Source organism: Ceratotherium simum, chromosome 7 (assembly GCF_057802395.1).
Source record: "Ceratotherium simum simum isolate JZ-2026a chromosome 7, ASM5780239v1, whole genome shotgun sequence".
Lineage (NCBI taxonomy): Eukaryota > Metazoa > Chordata > Mammalia > Perissodactyla > Rhinocerotidae > Ceratotherium > Ceratotherium simum.
This window is the reverse complement of record NC_141906.1, coordinates 17,057,268-17,075,139: the sequence shown is the minus strand read 5'-3', so window position 1 is coordinate 17,075,139 and position 17,872 is coordinate 17,057,268. Positions and strand designations below refer to the sequence as shown.

The following is a 17,872-nucleotide window of genomic DNA, read 5'->3' as shown; positions in this document are numbered from 1 at the left end:
ACAGCTAATAGATGCCAGATCTTCTGGACTCCAGAATCCATGCCCTTTCCACTAACTGTGTGTGGCCTCCTCAGGGAGCGCAGCTCTGTCACTAGCGACTCTCCTAACGTGATTTCACTTGCACAGAAGCCAGTGGTGGTAACTGAAGTGAAGCAGCAGTTTGTTTCTGAAGTCCTGTTATTGTGGGATGCTCTGGTGTGCTGAGGGGAATAGACTCCTGTTACCAGAAAGTTCAGATTGGATCCCGAGTCTTACTAGAGAGATCAGTACAACCCTGTTAGCTGCCTTTGGGGGGCACAGCAGCGTAGTTTTTACACTGTGATTACAAAGGCAGCATCATAATGTTCTAGACAGTCTTGGAAATATATGATTTTCGATGCATTCCTAAATGCACCACAAATATAACTAACGTAATACATGTTTATGTAGTTTAAATCAAGGAATGTGTTAAATCTGGTATCCAGCTTTTCTTCCTTATCAAGCAGCCTTCCATGTAGCCATATGTCATTATATCCCCAGTTACCGTTTTTATTGGCTATGTAATATCCTATTTACTGGGTATATCATAATTTAGCCATTCTTATTTTATTAGATATTGATAAATATGGTTTTTGTGTGTGTGTGTGTATAGTTGTATGTGCCTAAATAAACAAGTTGCTTTCTAAAGTAGTCCAGCAGTGAATAAGTATACCAGCCATCTCCATCAGCCTTGCTGGCATAATCGAAAACAAAACAAAACAACTTTCTGTTGTCACTTTGATTTTTGAATTCCTATACATCTGCAGCTATTTTTTTCTTTATACTCCAAGTCTTTAATCATTCCTCATTCTCTATAGAAACGACTAATGATGATAAGGTTAAACATACCATATTCTCTCAATTCTAAGACATGTACTTGTTCCCCTGTCAACAGTTCTGGAAGCTTCTTACAGTTGACATCATAAGCACCTTGTCTGCCCCTCCACAGAGGAGTGAGTCATGATGTGGTTATTGCTGCCTGCCCTTTGTGACCCTAACCAGTATAGAAAGCGTCCCACCGTCTCCTTGTCACCTTAGTTGAGTTATTTGCACTAGTTGTACCATGCACTGCTAGTGCAAATTTTAGCTTAAATTTGAATCCCTAATTAAAACATCTCAGAAAAATTACAGTTTGATGCCGCATTGAAATTGTTGTTATGATTGAGGAGGAGCGTGGAACCGTATTTGTGATCAATGAGACCAACATTTTGCACTGGCAGATAGCCATACTTCGATTTTTCCTTATAAAACAAGGATCAGGTGCTGTGTAGGCCCTGAGAGAGGCAGAGGCCCACAAGTGGACAGAGCCGTGCTTCACGTCAGCATTGAGATTCACCAGAGATATGGCAGACAGTGCAGCTAACGTAGGATAAAATGCTAACTGTCTTGGAATTGATCGTAGAATTCCCAAAGTTAGAAGAGGTGGGTGTGCTCCAGTCATGCATCCTGAAAGGCAGAAACTCAAGTACAGCTTGCAGGTGACTTTCAAAAGAAGGTCATTTCCAGCCACATAAGGAAATAAACAAGATTATGGATCTATCCAAATAAGAAATGCAGTGAAACTAATATTTTTGGAGGGGCCTCAAAATTCTACTCTCTGTCCAAATAGTGCTCAAGAGTGTCAAGCTTGGGGACACCAATTCAAAGAAAGCCACATGTTATTAACATGTTACTTATAAACCTAACAGCCAAAAATTATTCAGAAGAATCATTAATGTGATGAAGGCTTCACCTCAAACTTTGATTGGAATAATAAAGAAGAAAGTAATGTGAAAATGAAATTGTATGGATATGTATCCTGTTGTTAAAACACAAATTTTTTATATGCATTTAATATAATGGTTTTTTCCTCTCAAATCATTATTAAAAGTGGTATCTTAGAAACTAGGATATATGATGTTATTTATGCTTATTTATAATGTTTTGCTTCCTTAAAATTTTTGGAATTATGATCATTCAGTGTAAACACTTAACAATATATTCATAGTCATTCAACTTACTTTCTTAACCTATTTTTCTAGGGGAAGAAAAAAGAAAGGCTAGTTTTACTAACCAGAGCAGACGTGAGAAGATTTTATGAAACAGAGAAAGGGAAAGCAAGTTATCTGGAAAGAGGGCAGCCTCTGGAAGATGCTTGTGTCATGGTGGAATGAAATCACATTTGTTGGACAAAATGACAGGCACTATAAGTAAAACAACGGGGCTTTATTTACGGAGAAAAAATCGGGTGCACATGTAACTCAGCCGAGTGGAGCCCTCCGGAGTAGCTAATTGGATTCTGCATGATTTAGGTTGGAATTGTAGACTCGAGTCTCTCATTTGGAACCAAATGTCCCTGTTGCTATTCATGGAAAAGGAAGTTAGCAAAATGGAATAAGTTGCTCCCCACATGTTTTAAACTGCTAATCGATAAGGAAAAGGCCTTTCAGTTCAACAAGTTTTCCATTTTTCTTGACTTCTGTCTCATCTCAAAATGGTGTTCAGTTCTGAAATTACATGAACAATATTAAGTGACAGAATGATGTAAGTGGAAGGAAGATGAGCAGAAATACCACCATATTCAGAGGTATTTACAGGGCTAATCCATAATAAATTCTCTTGAGGTAGATTATGATTATATGATTATTTTCACTGAGGGTCTGTTTTGTGAAAAGTCATCTCTTGATAGACAGGTTCTGCTATTTCGTGTAATAGGGAATAGGGAAGTCAGTAAACCTGCACATCCACTCATTTTGGTTTGATTGCTTAAGAAAATTGTCTGGAGCTCTTGAGCACTTTCTGCGTTGACTGCTGTCTGTTACTGCTTCCTTCCTGTTTTCTGAGCCCAGTGTCTTAACCTTTGTAGGCCTCCCCCAGGGAGCAGGAATATCCTGTCTGTAGCTTTTGTTTATCCAGCAGTGCAATGTGTATGGCAGATTTTCAACAGCTGTATGTTTTTCTTAACTCATTGGCTGAAAAGTTATTTTATTTCACTCAGTACACCTAGAGAAACTGCTGTCCATCAGGTGCTATAATATAACTGCTGCTTAGCCAGCTCTGATATTGTAGGCAGATATAGTCGGCATCTGATAGTTTGTTGAGTAATCGTTCCCAAGGTATTTACTGAAGAGGGGGAGGAGACCTCCACAGATACATACAAAAACTTTTCCAAGCTATCTTTGGAGTTGTTAGATTCTTACAAAGATAGTTTAATCATTTGCATTGGTAGTAAATATCCACATCACTAGTGAGTCATTCAACAAACATTCACTGAACTCTACTTTGCTTTAGAGAGCTGGGGAAACAGACATGAGTAAGAGGCAAACTTTAGGGTCTGGTGTGGGATGGCAGACACACAGGCAGATAAATGGCAGCGCAGGGGATAGGAGCTGTAGTGGAAATGTGCAAGCACGGAGGTTAAAGGAATTCTTTTTGCCTGAGAACATTCCAGAAGGCCTCACAAAGACATGGCATTTGAGCTGAATCTTGAAATAATTTGGTCAGTGGAAGGGGAGTAGGAAAGAGTTTTCAGGGGAAGTGGACACGTGCAGAGACAGGGAGTCCTACTGGGAGGAGGCAGAGGGTCCGCTTGGCCACTGAGCCTTACGGAACCTGGAGAATGGTGAGAGTTGAGGGTGGAAACATTGATTCCCTGTGGCAGTCACTTTATTTAAAAGACCCTTTCCGAGTTCCCTGAGAACATAAGGCAGAACAGCCTGGAAAATGGGAGCAGAAGCTCACTCTGCTTTTCCCCCCATTCCTTAACCTCAGTCAGATCACGGATACTTTTTTTTTTTTAACCTTGAACTCTTCAGGACATCTAGGCAGAATCTAAATTAGGAGCTCCGTGGACCTCAGGAGAGAATCCATCTGACAGCTGTTCCTCCAATGCTTTCTGTCCTGGATCATTTGGCTCAGTGGTTGCTAACAAAGCCAAGGTCAGGGGTCCATCCTTTCCTGTGTGGGGCTGTTGAACTCTGCTCCCTGCCATGGTTACAGGCTGAGATGCTAAGGCTCTGTCCCACCAAGAGCTGCTGCTAACCAGAGGTCCAGGGGAAAGCAGACGCACGGTGTACCTGCGTGTCCCATTGCTTGCCCTGTTGAGGGAGCCACGATAGCTTCTGTCTGTGATCGTCACCTCAAGAAAAGCCTGAGAAGGAAGGAATTGAAGAGGCACAATCAGAGTGGCTGCTTATTTCCAGTTTTGCAAGGAATCAGTGGATTATCTGGACATAGTCGTAAACCCCTCAGGGATCTATGTCAGTTATCTAAAATTGGATCTAGACCCTTGGTGATGTGTGAAATCCCCTCTCCCTGTGCAGGTGGAGATCCAAGGTACATCCTACCCACCCGCCACCATTTTCATTTACTTTTTACATTACGAAAGCAGTGTAAGCTTATTCTAAATAGTTCAAGCAGTTCAAAAGATGATAGAAGGACAAGTGAGATCCCCCTCAGCCATGTCCCTTCCGGACTTTTTATATGCATCTACAGACATGGTACAGACACCATTTGTTTTCACTAAAAAAAAAAGAATTATGCTCCATGTATTACTTGGCAATTTGTTCTTTTTCTCATTTAAAATATCTTGAGCGTAAGATGTCTTTTTACAGCAATGGGAATTTGAGGGTAAGTCTCAATTTTTGTTATTCTTTTCAGTAAAGGTAACTTGTTAGTAGAATTGCCAGATTTAGCAAATAAAAATATAGGCCACCTAGTTAAATTTGTATTTCAGATAAACAAGGTATATCTTTTTAGAGTAGGTATGTCCCATGCAATCTTTGGGACATATAGATACTAAAAAAGTATGTTGTTTATCTAAAAATCAAATTTTTTTTTTTTTTTTTAAAGATTTTATTTATTCATGTTTTTCCCCCCAAAGCCCCAGTAGATAGTTGTATGTCATAGGTTCACATCCTTCTAGTTGCTGTACGTGGGACTCGGCCTCGCGTTGGACGGAGAAGTGGTGCCCTGGGGCGCGCCCGGGATCCGAACCCGGGCCGCCAGCATCAGAGCGCACGCACTCAACCGCTAACCCACGGAGCCGGCCCTCTAAAAATCAAATTTAACTGGGTGTTCTGTATTTTATTTGGCAACTCTACACTTGTTAGTTGATTGATTGATTTGTTGTTGTTTATGTAAGACTTCGTAAACAAAAACTCCAGACCAAAAAGGGTCCTGTTTCCTGGTTTGGAAAGGGTGGTCTGGGCCTCCGTGTTCACACACCTGATAAATGGGGGATGTGCGGGGCCGACACAGCCGGGCGCCCAGCACTCGTTAACTGCCCCCGCTGGGAAGAACCGGCCTGTGTAGCTGCTTTGCACTTGGGCCTGAGACCTTGGCTCTTTCATCCCAGCTACTGTGTGAAGTCACCAGTGGCAGTTACCTGATGTCGTGTGGGTGATATTAATTGAACTTTTTTTGGTGAATGCTGGTATTTGTAGGAATCTGCAATGCAAACAGCCAGGCTTTTCAAGCATTGTAATTAGAGCAAGGTTTTCAGATTCTTTGAAGTACTAAATGTTTATGAAATTCAAATAGGGGTGCCAATCTGCACAATAAAGAGGCTCTTGGTGGTGTGTTTTAAAATCTTCTATTTTGTAGATGTAAATATATGCCATAATTAGTGGGAAGAAACTTGAAGAGCAGGGTCTGAGTTTACTCCTATTATTCTTATTTGAAACAGCTGTGGCAGCAGACTGCAGCTGCTGTCCCCTTGTGTTGGACAGGGCACAATGGCTGGCCAAAGTGAACACTCAGAGGCTCCCTTCCCTGTGAGCAGCTCCCCACGTGCAGGTTGCCTTGCTGGGGAGCTGTCCCAACTTCCCCCACCCCAAGTCTCTGGATGCCAGAGGGGCTGGCTTCAGGGGTCTCGGCCAGGAGGCAGATGCATGCAAATGAGTCAGGTGGGAGAGTTTAGGAGCAGCCAGCTTCCTCAAGACCCCCCTGCCAGCGCTGCCTCATGGGGTGCTTCTGCCTCACGGCTCACGGCCCAGTGCAGAGCGATTGTCCTTCGGCGCCTGTGGGAGCAGCTGCGAGGCTGCGTGGTACCCTGCCTGGCTGAGCCTCACCATGTGGCAGGCCTGGACGGCCGCCCACAACAGGGCCCAGCTCCCAGTGCCGCCTGCCAAGGAGCCAGATGCTGCCATTGGAAAAAATTGCTTCACAATTTGAAATCTTGGTCCTTTGATCATTGCTCAGAGAGGATGAAGAGGAGAGATTCAAAGTGGTGGTTTGAAAATGCCAGCGTCTCCTTGCATCCATCGGTGCCTACTATCCTGTCTCTTGTCAGGGACAATCCCCTTGATGTTTTCATTTTTGCAACCAAGTAATTCTAAGCCCTCAGGGTGGAAGGGAGAGATGAGTGGGAGGGAGTGTCCACAGCCTGCTCCTTTCCTGTCCCGGTGCCCCTGCCCTCTCCCCTGCATTTGGGAGTTATCTGCTTCCTCTTTGTTCCAGCAGGCTTTTCCCTCTTGAAGCCAGTGACAAAGTAGTTGTCATCAGCCAAATGCCACTTCTGCATGAGCTGCACAATGCCGTTCTTCTCTTGGCAACCGTGGCGCTCCTTCAGCCGCCTGGAGCCAGGTTTCCAGAGGCCCGAGGTTTTGCAGAGATGAGCCCCTGGCCCAGCCCTCCCCTTGGAAGGCTCTGGATCCTAACTGGGCTAGGCCTCTTTTTTCCTCACCCATGAAATGAAAAGGAACATTCCTTGAAGAATATTGCATTTTTAGTGTTTTTTTAAAATTTCAAAAACATTAAACAATGGAATACATCCATGAATAAACGAATGAGAGGTAATAGAAGAGAAACCAATCCAAAGTCTTGTCTGGTGACTTCAGTATTTCAGCTGCAGGAGTAAAGTAATGAGTGTAAGAGAAGATGATTTAGGGAAGAATTTGGGAAAACTTGGTCTCATTTTTTTGTTTCTTTGCTGTTTGATGCAGTCGGCTCTCCCTGCGTGGCATTGTAACCTGCTTCTATTTTGACCTTATATTGTCTTCCAGGACTTGCCCACAAATAGACCCTAAAGTCTTTCATTCATTCAACACATGTTTGTTAATTGTCTTGTTTATTTCCAGAAAGAATTCTGCAACATCTCTATTCGTATCTTTGTGGGAAAGATGATAATTTTTACCTATTTGAGCAGTTATACTCAAAACTTAAGACTTGTTATAAACTCACAAATCAGAAAAAGTACTGCTTTTCCTATTTGGAAAAAGCCATGGTTGCACCTGTGCCGCTCACTGGATCAGTATGGCTTGGGGCTCAGACCGGCTCTCTGAGGACAGTTTTTATCTTGTTTATTGATTGTGAACCACCCTCCATAGTGGGTCACGTCTCTGTAGGGTGACGTGAGGCTGTCTTCATCTCTGTCCTGGTCTGTATAAATCAACAAGTGACGAGGAGTGGTTATCAGTATTATTGGCGGCAAACGTGCATTTGCATAGCACGTTACAGTTTACAAGATGAGTTTCATATGCCTTGTTTCTTCCTGTCACTATGGTGACCTTTGGAAGCTGGTCTTCTCTGTGGTTAGAGATGAGAGAAGTGAGACTCAAGGAAGTGACTGCTGTCCCTGCTGTCGGTCAGATGTCTGGGACGAGACGACGGCAGATGAAGAGTCAGATTCACAAATATCCGGACTAGACGGAAGGAGGTCTGAAATCAGGGTGGAGTTTAATAAAATAAATGTCAACCTTGAATCCAGGAAGCAGATTGGACCTGAAGAACCTCGTGAGTGAGAAGGGAGAGAGGAAAGGTGAGGTTGAGGGGGAAATGAAAGAGAACTGCAGAACTGTCTTAGAGAAATGTTCTTAGGTCTGCGTGATTCCAGAAGGCAGAGCTGTAGGTGGAAGTTACAGGGACGCCAGTTGGAGCTTAATGGGGGTGGTAGGCAGAATCACGTCCAGGTCCTTACCCCCGGTGTTTGTGAACGTGTTACATTACACAGAAGAGAGGAATTACGGTTGCTAATCAGCAGATAGGGAGAATAGCTTGGATTATCTGAGTGGACCCAGTGTCCTCACAAGGTTCCTTAAAAGTGGAAGAGGGAGGCAGAAGAAGAGATCTAGAGAGATGGCAGCTGGTGCTGTGAGAAGGACTCAGCCTGATATTGCTGGCTTTGAAAATGGGGGAAGGGGCTAAGAGACCGGGAATGTGGGTGGCGGCTAGAAGCGGAAAGAGGCAAGGAAACAGATGCCTCCTCGGAGCCTCCAGAAAGGAACACAGCTCTGCCAATACCTTGATCTTAGCCTGGTGAGACCCGTGTCAGATGTCTGACCTACAGAAGTATAAGATCGTAAATTGATGTTTTAAGCAGCTAAATTTGTGGTAGTTTGTTAAAGCAGCAATAGAAAACTAATACAACAGGAAAAAGAACTATCTAACAATTAGGTCTGTCCAGCACATAGTAAGTATTTTATTAAAGTAATGATTTTCCTGTATCTGAAGGAATATAGCCAGACAGCAGCACAGATCAGGGCACTGTAGAGAGGATTCCTGCATTGGGTGGCAGGAGAAAAGAGTTGGCCTCTGACCCCAGTTCATGTGTAGGGTCTCAGTTCTAGGGCAGAGTGGGCAAAGATTCCTTAGAAGGGCCCGTTGCCTGGACGTGCCCTCCCCAGACACGTTTGCAAGTGTTTTGTTTTTTTAACACTTCAGAACCTGGCCCATGACCAACTGTTTTAGGCTGGCTTGTACCCAAAGGATAGGATATGGTTTGAATTTGGAATTTGCTAGGAAGATACGTTTGCTGGTTTTTAGCTGTTTCTTGGATTTTTATATTTATTTGCTTTTAGAAAATATCCTGTTGTCAGATAAAAGCTGATTAGGCAGAAATAGTTTGTATCTCTGATACTGGCACATTTTTTCTCATTTTCTTGCCTTCAGAACTATATGAAATAGGTTTGGCCACAGTTTTCAGTTGGGAAAAATGAGTCGGTAGGGTGGGTAATGAACTCAACGCGCATCCCAGACTCTTTACAGAGTTTGCCTCCTTTGTCGTTGATTTAAAGCTAGCATTCTTCCTTTCATATTACCTCTGCTCCATGGGAGTTCAGCGACCACATTTCTTCCTGGGATAATCATAATATCATCAGCTGACAGATAATTATCTTTCACATCAATACCTCCTCCTAGAAAATTCCCCAAGAGCAGCTGTGATATGGTTGGATGGCTACGTGATTATTTTCCATGTTCAAGAGTAATTGCAAAGCAGTTGTAATAGCAAATTGATTATTTACTCTTAGTTGGGAGGCCTTTTAAAATCTAACCTATTAAATTTACACTAATAATTAAATATAAAGTTTTCTCAAACTGTTAAAAAAAAGTGAAATAATTCAAAAACCCTCTGTCTCTCTTATCTAAATGAAAGCTAAAATGTACATAAACCTAATCCTAATGACCCAGCAATTCCACTCCTAGGAATACCCAACAGAAATGTATACATGTGTTCATCAAAAGCATATCTGAGAATGTTCAGATTAGCATTGTTCATAACAGGTCCAATTTGGAAACATCACAAATGTCCCTCTGTAGTAGAATGGATAGATCATGGTGGTTTTCATTCAGTGGAATACTTGACAGTAACAAGGGTGAATGAAGTAAGCACAACAACGTAGTTGAATATCACGCTATAATGCTGAGCAAATGAAACTAGACCCAGAGGAGTCAACGCATTGTGATTCCACTTATTTGAAGTTCAAAAAACCAGGAAAAACTGATGTGTGGTGTTTTAGGATCAAGGTTACCCTTGTGAGGTGCAGGGATGATTGTACGGGAAGGGAACGTGGGTGGGAGGGCTTCTGTTCTGTTTCTTCATCTGGATACTGGTTACATGGGTGTGTTCACTTTATGAAAATTAAGCTGTAAACTTGTGATTTGTGTACTTCTCTGTGTGCTATACTTTAATTTTTTGTAAAAAAGTTAGGTTTGACAACTTTAAAACATAATTTGTTGAGATGGTTTCTGAGGGCAGGTTTTTATAATGTGTCTTCTTTAATAGCTTCATTTTTGATACTTCCTGTAATTACAACTACAGGTCATCCAGTCCCAATTAAATATTCTAAGGGGCAGTGGTGAACCACAGGTGAGATGGTGGGGATGGTCCACCCCAGGTACAGGCAATAAGGAGGGTCGTTGTCTGTAGAGAAGTTGAGATGGCAAATCTGTCTGTAAATCATTTTTGTTCTTATTATCACCATGTGTCCATAGTTGTAAACAATACCATCAGTGAAATACTCCTCAAACACACAAAATCCTTTGTTGGCCTAAGTCCTAAACAATTGGTGAAGTTAGTGTTGAGTTTTTATTTCGTATATACATATATATGCTTCAAATTAGCACACTTACATTACTTGTCCCTTATATTGCTTATCCTTTAATAGCACATGTGGACTCAGCCTTGTATTCATTTCTAGAGGAAGTTCTTAACAGTTTGGAATTATCTGAGCTGCGGTCCCCAGGGTACAGCTTCTTTCCGTGGTTGAACCGTAGATTCGGGAATGAGCAATGACGGCACAGTCGTTATGGCGACAAAGGAACAGGACTTGAGTTACTTCACTTCTGTCATTCTCTGTTACTACTATTGGAGTTTTGTATTTAAAATTTAAAACAGTGAAACGGAATGCTGGTTATTACTGAAAATAATTTTGTCAAATAAAGGCAAAGGGTCTTAAAAAGGATCCACTCTCGTCGAATCGACCAGGTATGCGGTTGCAGCGCGACAGCCACTTTCACACACATTACTTAAGCCTGGAAACTTGTAGAGCTGGAAACACGAAAGCTGTGAAAATGTCCAGCAATTTTGCTGACATCAAATTATGGTGAATACCATTCTAAACTTGGTTAGCATTTTTAAGTTGCGTATGTTGACAGATTACCGTGTATATTTATTTCTAGACTTGCTTTAGGTTTTGTGTGTCCAAGTTTGTTTATATTGTATATCTTTTGCTTGTCAAAAATAACACATCTAAAGGGAATGAAGCGAAAAATGGAGCATTAAAAAATGAAAGAAAAGAAAGTATTGTGCCTAGGGAGGAGTTGAGGTACATTTCTTAGGAAACTTCTCTCCTGGTTAAATCACCCAAGTCAATAGAAGTTGATCGTTTTTAAAAACATACGCCAACTCCGTCAGCTGTCCTGTTGGCTCCCCGAGCTGTCGCTTGTTTCCCTGTCTCCTCTCCACTCCACTCCTAACACCAGAGACACGACCTGCTTTGATAGTTCACCAGTCTATGAAAACAACTTGATTACATCAAAATAATGTGTTTGTTTGAATTACAATATTAGCTAACAATGTAGTTATAGCCCATTAATACTCTTTTTCAAAGCTGGGAATTTTTTAAAGTTGAAAGAAAGGAAAGTAGAAGTAATTTCTAATGCACCTTTCCTGCTGCATATACGCTCATTGCACCGTTGTTGGGAAGCATCCTAAATACTCCTCAGCAGGGCACATGTTACATTCTGGTACATCTGTGTCACAGAGTAGTATGCAGCCATAAAAAGAGTGGCTGTTCAGTTTTTTAAATGGCTGTTCTTTTTAAAACTGATATTCTATATCAGTACTATATGAGTTCTAAGATGTAGTTATCTATATATAAATATTTTTTTAAGCAAGGTTTTTTTTGTGTGTGAGGAAGATTAGCCCTGAGCTAACATCCATGCTAATCCTCCTCTTTTTGCTGAGGAAGACCAGCTCTGAGCTAACATCCACTGCCAATCCTCCTCCTTTTTTTTCCCCAAAGCCCCAGTAGATAGTTGTATGTCATAGTTGCACATCCTTCTAGTTGCTGTGTGTGGGACGCGGCCTCAGCATGGCCGGATAAGCGGTGCGTTGGTGTGCGCCCGGGATCCAAACCCAGGCCGCCAGTAGCAGAGCGCGCACACTTAACCGCTAAGCCACGGGGCCGGCCCTTAAGCAAGGTTTAGAAGAGTGCTTACTGGTTGTGCGAAAAAGAGGGAGTGTGTATGCTTAAATATCTAAATGCTAAATATCTCTAGAAAGACATTTGAGAAACGGATAACATTGGTCACCTCTGGGGAGGTTGGCAAGTTCAGGGGTAGAAATAAAACGTACACTCTTTTTCCAGTTAGATTTTTTTTTTCCTTTATTTACCACCTGCATGTTTTTAGTGTTTTTAGAAAAGCTAAAATTTGTTGGCACAAACTACGTCATAATAGAGCATAAACTCCGCCACTGCCAAACGCGCCTTGTTCTCAGCTGGTGCAGAGCGAGGCAGCGGCGGTTCTAGCGAGCCCACGTCCAGTGCACGCCAGGTGGCCGCTGCCCTGGAAAGCTGAATGCTGAACTAGTGTCAGCGCTCCTGGGTCCCAGGAGGTTGGTACTTTCTCCCCTGGAGGCTGGAGCTCAGGTAGACCTGGGGGCCTCTCCAGCCTTCGGGAGCCCAGAATCAGATACAGTCAGGCCAAGACATCCAGTGTTTCGCACTGAGCTGTTCTTTCATGGAGCCCAATGTCAAACCTTTGAATGTAAGAAAAATGCACACCTGGGTGTTTTTATTTATTTACGATTTATGCCCCACATAATTCCGAAAAGCAAAATGTGAGGGAGCGTTACTAAATTTATGAATAATGTAAAGCTGGATAAGTACAAGTAAAAGCAGATTGGAGCCCAGTAAAGGGAGCTGTACCCTGGTTGTTAGCAGCTATTAGGAGGGCCGGGATCAGTTGATTACTGTAGTTGAGCACTGAATTTAGCTTTGAATTTCTTGGCACGTAAGGAAAAAAGGGGAATGTAAAGTTTATGGTTCTTTTTATTTGAAGCCAAAAAACCTGAAGTTTTGCCTAAGGAAACGGACATTTTCCTGGTACTCAATTCAAGAAGAAAATTCAAACGCAAATCCTTATTAAAAAAATATATAGGATGACTCAGGTCTTCATGGTGGTTAGTGCCTGTCAAGGTATTAAAATTAGCTAGTCAAAATGCACCAAACCTCACAAAACTGAGTTTCATTTGCGTATCAAATCCACTTTTGCTGTCTCAGCAGCCACCACGGTGGTCCAAACATCGTCTCTCGTTTGGACTGCTTTGATGGCCTCCTGACACATCCCTATGCTCAGTCTTAACTCTCGTCCAGAGTTGTCTGCATGCTGTGGTCAGGGTGCCTTTTTGGAGTGCAAATCTGATCGTGACCAGTCACCGTCCCCATCCTAAGCACTTACAACTCCTGTCTCCCTTGGTTTTAGGATATAAGACCCAAACCCTCCCGCCTCCCCAGCCTCTCCTTCCACCCTCTCTCCCCTGCTCTCTCTGTTCCAGCCTTTTTCTGGTCCTTGTTTCTGGCTGTGCACCCTTTGCACACTCTCTCTCACGGCATGCTCCACCTGCATAAGCCACTCTTCTTTCTTTGGATCTGAGCTGCATCATCTTTGGAAGCTTCCCTGACCTCAAGGGTCCCCTCCCCACTGTTTGTTCTCACGTCCCCCTGTGCCTTCTCAGGAGTGCTTATCTCTGTCGGGATGTCCCCCCTCCTAAGTCTCTGAGCCCCTTGACAGCAGGGACTGGCTCAGCTCTCGCTCATCTTTGATCCCCAGCTCCACACCCAGTGCCTGGTGTGCAGTAGGGAGTCAGGAGATATTTGAGGGCAGGGAGCCATAAACGGTGATCTGGCCGCTGCAGCAGCCTGCCAACCTCCTTTTCCAGTGGGCATTAGATTATGCTGAGACGTGTGTCCCGGAAGCACACCTCTAACCACATCGCTTCCTTGTGCCAAAACTTTCAAGGGGTCCCCATTTCGTACAGGATACAATCCACACCCCTTATATTTAGCGCTCCAGGACCTGAGCCCTAGCTGCATTTCCAACTCGTTTCTCCTGGTCTCCTTAGTCCTTGCACTGTAGCTAGTGGTCCCTCAGCCCTTCTCTGCGTGTTCAAATCTTCACCATCCCTTACATAATACCCCTGGTTGAAAGTATTGCTGTCCATTGTCTGAACTTCGAATACCTTTGACATGGTAGTTATTTTTTATCTAAATGATAGCTGTTTTATGTACACGTCTCCCATATTGCGTTGTAGTCCTATATAGTGTCTAGCACAAGCCTCACATAGTAGGTGATCATAAAAATATGTTAAATGAGTGAGAATTTGTATTAATTATTTAGCATCTTTGTAAGCCAGTCTTTAATAGGAACCATTTCCCCTCTGGATGCTGTCATTTGTAGCGAAGTTTCTGTTTTTACATACATAACAAATGGCCAGTCAGCGACAGATTCTCCTGTTCTTTTAAACGTATCTACAGGTTAGTGAATATGAATCCAGTTCATAGACTGCTTTCTGCACATATTTCAAAACCTCATGGATCTTTTATTACAAGGGTACAGTATTATTCTGTATAAATGCAAGAAAGTAAAACAAAATAGATACATGTAGCATGTCATTTCAAGGGATGACTACCCAAATTAACACTCTCTGCAAAAATTGACCAAAGGGCCATAGAACTTGTGTCTAGATGAGCGTCACCTCACCGTCTCCCCGAGCCCCCCCTGCCCTCCGCTCCGCCGGAATGGCGGAGGGCTCACCCTGGTGGTCACTGCTTGTTGCCGTGACTCCTGTGATGAGAGAATAACCCTACCTCTGTTTCATTTCCAACAGGCCGATTTAAACTGCAATATTCAAGATGATGCCGGGGCTTTTTACGGTGTAACCAGTCAGTATGAGAGCTCTGAAAACATGACAGTCACCTGTTCCACCAAAGTTTGCTCCTTTGGGAAGCAAGTAGTAGAAAAAGTAGAGGTAAGTTGGTCTCTGTGTACCGGAACCTTCCTTCCAGGGCAGACTGTTCCCTTCCTTTAAAGCTTCGCTGGGGCAGCAAGTTTTACTTTTTGATGTCTCCTCCTTCCCTCCCCCTTTCTTTTCCTTGTTGCTTCTAAAAAGGCAAAATGATTTGAAAGCAGCTGAAAGAAGGCAAGGAGGACGTCCCTCGGCAGGCCTCCCTGGCTGTCTGAGGTTGGCCCTGCCCTGCCCTGCCAGCGGTGTTCAGTGCCGCCTGCAGCCTCGTGGGGGTGCCCTGGTGTGGAATTGGGTATAGATAGGCCCTGCTGCCATCAGACGATGCCCTCCCACCCCCAGCTCCACGGGCACTTCCGGGCACGTAGATGACAACCCAGGTGGTATTCAGCTGGCTGGTACCTGCCTTCTGAGACCCTGACACCTTGGGTTTGGTATTGTTGCTTTTGCCATTTCCACTCCCTTCATTTGAATTGTGTTAAGTATATTTCAGTACGTCTTGGGATCAGATCCCTATTTATGGCTTTTATATTTCATGCCTCTCTCCCTTTCAAAAAATATATGTTGGTTTTACCAGAGAGGGTTGCTTTGTGTGAATAATGTTTGCTGTTGACCTTCCATCCAGAGTTGTATTTTCCATTGTTTTCTACCCATCACCCAATCGATCTGTGTTCAGGGGTTCTCTTCACAGTGGCCCTGGACCTCGCAGGTCCGGGAGCCCAGCCTGACTGACAGAGACTTTGTGCTGAGCTGTGAGAGAGCATGCACTAGGGGAGACGGCCCAGGGTATGGCTTTAAGACTTTGGGCTGCATGATGAGGATTTGGGCTGCTGCAGGCCCTTATCGCCTCCTGAGCACAGGACGGGCCTCCTGAGGATGGTGTTGAGGAGGGTTACGCTGGCAGAAGAGGATAGAAGTGGGTTAACTAGATGGTCGACATAGCTTAGGGGTCATGAGCTTTACTAAAATGGTGGCAGTGGGAAATCCAGTAAGACATTTTGAATGGAACTTAGAAACAGACTGGATATTAAAAACGAAAGAGGAGGAAGAGTCACACATCTTATGCCTGGAAGGACAGTGCTGCCGCCAGCAGAGGGAAGGAGATAAGGTGCTCAAGAGGAAATAGTCAGGGGACGATTATAGACGCAAGATAGAGCTTGGGAGACAGGTCAAGACTGAACGTGTCAATTGGGAATCCTCAGCATTAAGGATGATTAATGCTATGGGAATGGAGAACTAGCTGCACAGAGAGACTCCTGCAAGAGCACAGGAGAAAGGATTAAATTTGGGGAGCAGCAGCCAGCCCTGGGGTGAGTGGAAGGGAGACACAAACAGAGGAGCGGAGGACAGAAATGGATGAGGGAGGAGGAGAACTGGCTCGGTGCCATCGATGTCTGGGAAGCCCAAGGAGAGGGCAGGTGAGAAGGTGGCTGTTTAATGAGACAGGACCGGAGACCTAGAACCAGTGACCCCCATCTCCTCTGAGAAGGAGCAAGCAGAGTTACCTGTCTGCAGTTGGAAACGTGAAGGTCAGTGATAGGCCTTGCTAACCAGGTTGTCAGGGCTTATCTGTACGTGGACTTCCTGCCTGGACAGGTATGTGTGAGAAAAGATGAACCAGACTAGTTAGTTTCCCAGATTTCTAATTATTCTTCATCGCGTCCTCAGATAACACACCCAATGCTCTATGCAAGTTCAGGGAGCAGAGAGGGGTTGCTTCTGACTGATGAAATCCCAGAAATTTTCATGGAGAAGGTGGTCTGAGGCGTGGCAGGTGGAGCTTTATAATTAGCCTGTAATCCATTTAGAATGTATTTCTGCATTTGGCGTGAAATGGGAATCTGCTTATATTTCCTTCTAAATAGATAGGCATTTGTGTCAAAACCAGTTATTAAATAATTCATCCTTTTCCAGCTGTGCGTGGATCTGTCCCCTTTACATTACTGCATACACTGGAAGCTGTTTCTGGAGTCTCTCTATTCTATTCCACTCTCTATCTCAACTTGTCCCAATGCCATGTTGATTTGAGTACAATGGCTTTATAGTTTGTTTTGATATCTGCTGAGGCAAGTCAATCTCACTATTCCTCGTTTTCATATATTTTCTAGGCTAGTAACCAGCATTTATTCTTCCGAATAATGAGATCATTTTAAAAATGTAAAGAAAAAAGAACCTTGTTTGAGCAATCTAATTGTAATTGCATTAGATTTAGATATTAGTTTGGGATAAATGGATATATTATTGATATTAAATCTTGTCAATCAAGAACTTATTTGCATTTCCAACTCATTTTATCTATTTTAATAAGATTTTGTAGTTTTCATATATTTCTTGTTATATATATATGTTTCTAAATATTATATAATTTGTTAATGCAATTTCCCATTTCTAGATTTTAGTTACTAGAATAGAGAAAAGCTCTTAGTTTTTGCGTATCAGTGTTCTATCTGGCCATCTTGCCATATTTTCTTATTTATCTTTAGTGGCTTTTTTCCCCTAAATTTGTGGATTTTCTGTGTATATAATCTTAGCAGCAGCAAAAAGAGAAGGCTTTATTTTATCTCTTCTTTTCCAATGTTTATGCCACTTTTTTTTTTCTCACCTTCTTTTCATTTGCTAAAACCTCCAACACAGTTGTAAAAAGAAATAAAAGAACTAGTGCTGATGAGTATCCTTGTGTAGTTACTGAGGTTAGTAGGAATGGTTTTGGTATTTTGCCCTTTAGCATTATAGCTATTGTTGGTTTTTATACATGGCCTTTATTTTATATTTAAGCGCTTTCTTTCTATTCCTATTTTAGGGTGTTTATTAGTAATCACTGCAATATTTTACCAAATGCCTTTTGGGCAGCTCTTACCATATGATTTTTCTCCAATTTGTTGACATTACAAGTTAATACATGTCCTGTGTATGAACCACCACAGCATTCCTGAAGGAAGTCCTAGTTCGGCTACATTGATGCATTTTGTTTATTATTTTATATAAAATTTTTGCTTCTTGTAAGTAGAATTAGTCTATACTTTTCTTTTTTATGAGCTCTTTATCAAAGTTCAATATTAAATGCACATCAGTTTCATAAAAAGAATTGGGACGCCTGCCTTTTTCTGTGGTCTGGCATAGTTTGCATAA

At 42.8% G+C, this 17,872-nt stretch overlaps 1 protein-coding gene across 8 annotated transcripts in view; it reads left to right on the top strand.

Annotated features, from left to right (window-relative positions):
* The window catches only part of TEAD1 (TEA domain transcription factor 1), a 255,710-nt gene that overhangs the window by 222,619 nt on the left and 15,219 nt on the right, over nucleotides 1–17,872 (top strand). For all 8 annotated transcript variants that reach the window (XM_087433191.1, XM_087433190.1, XM_087433194.1 and 5 more), the window contains one exon: nucleotides 14,609–14,749. In XM_087433191.1, the coding sequence (XP_087289317.1) occupies nucleotides 14,609–14,749 (141 nt within the window). The remainder of the gene's footprint in view (nucleotides 1–14,608; nucleotides 14,750–17,872) is intronic.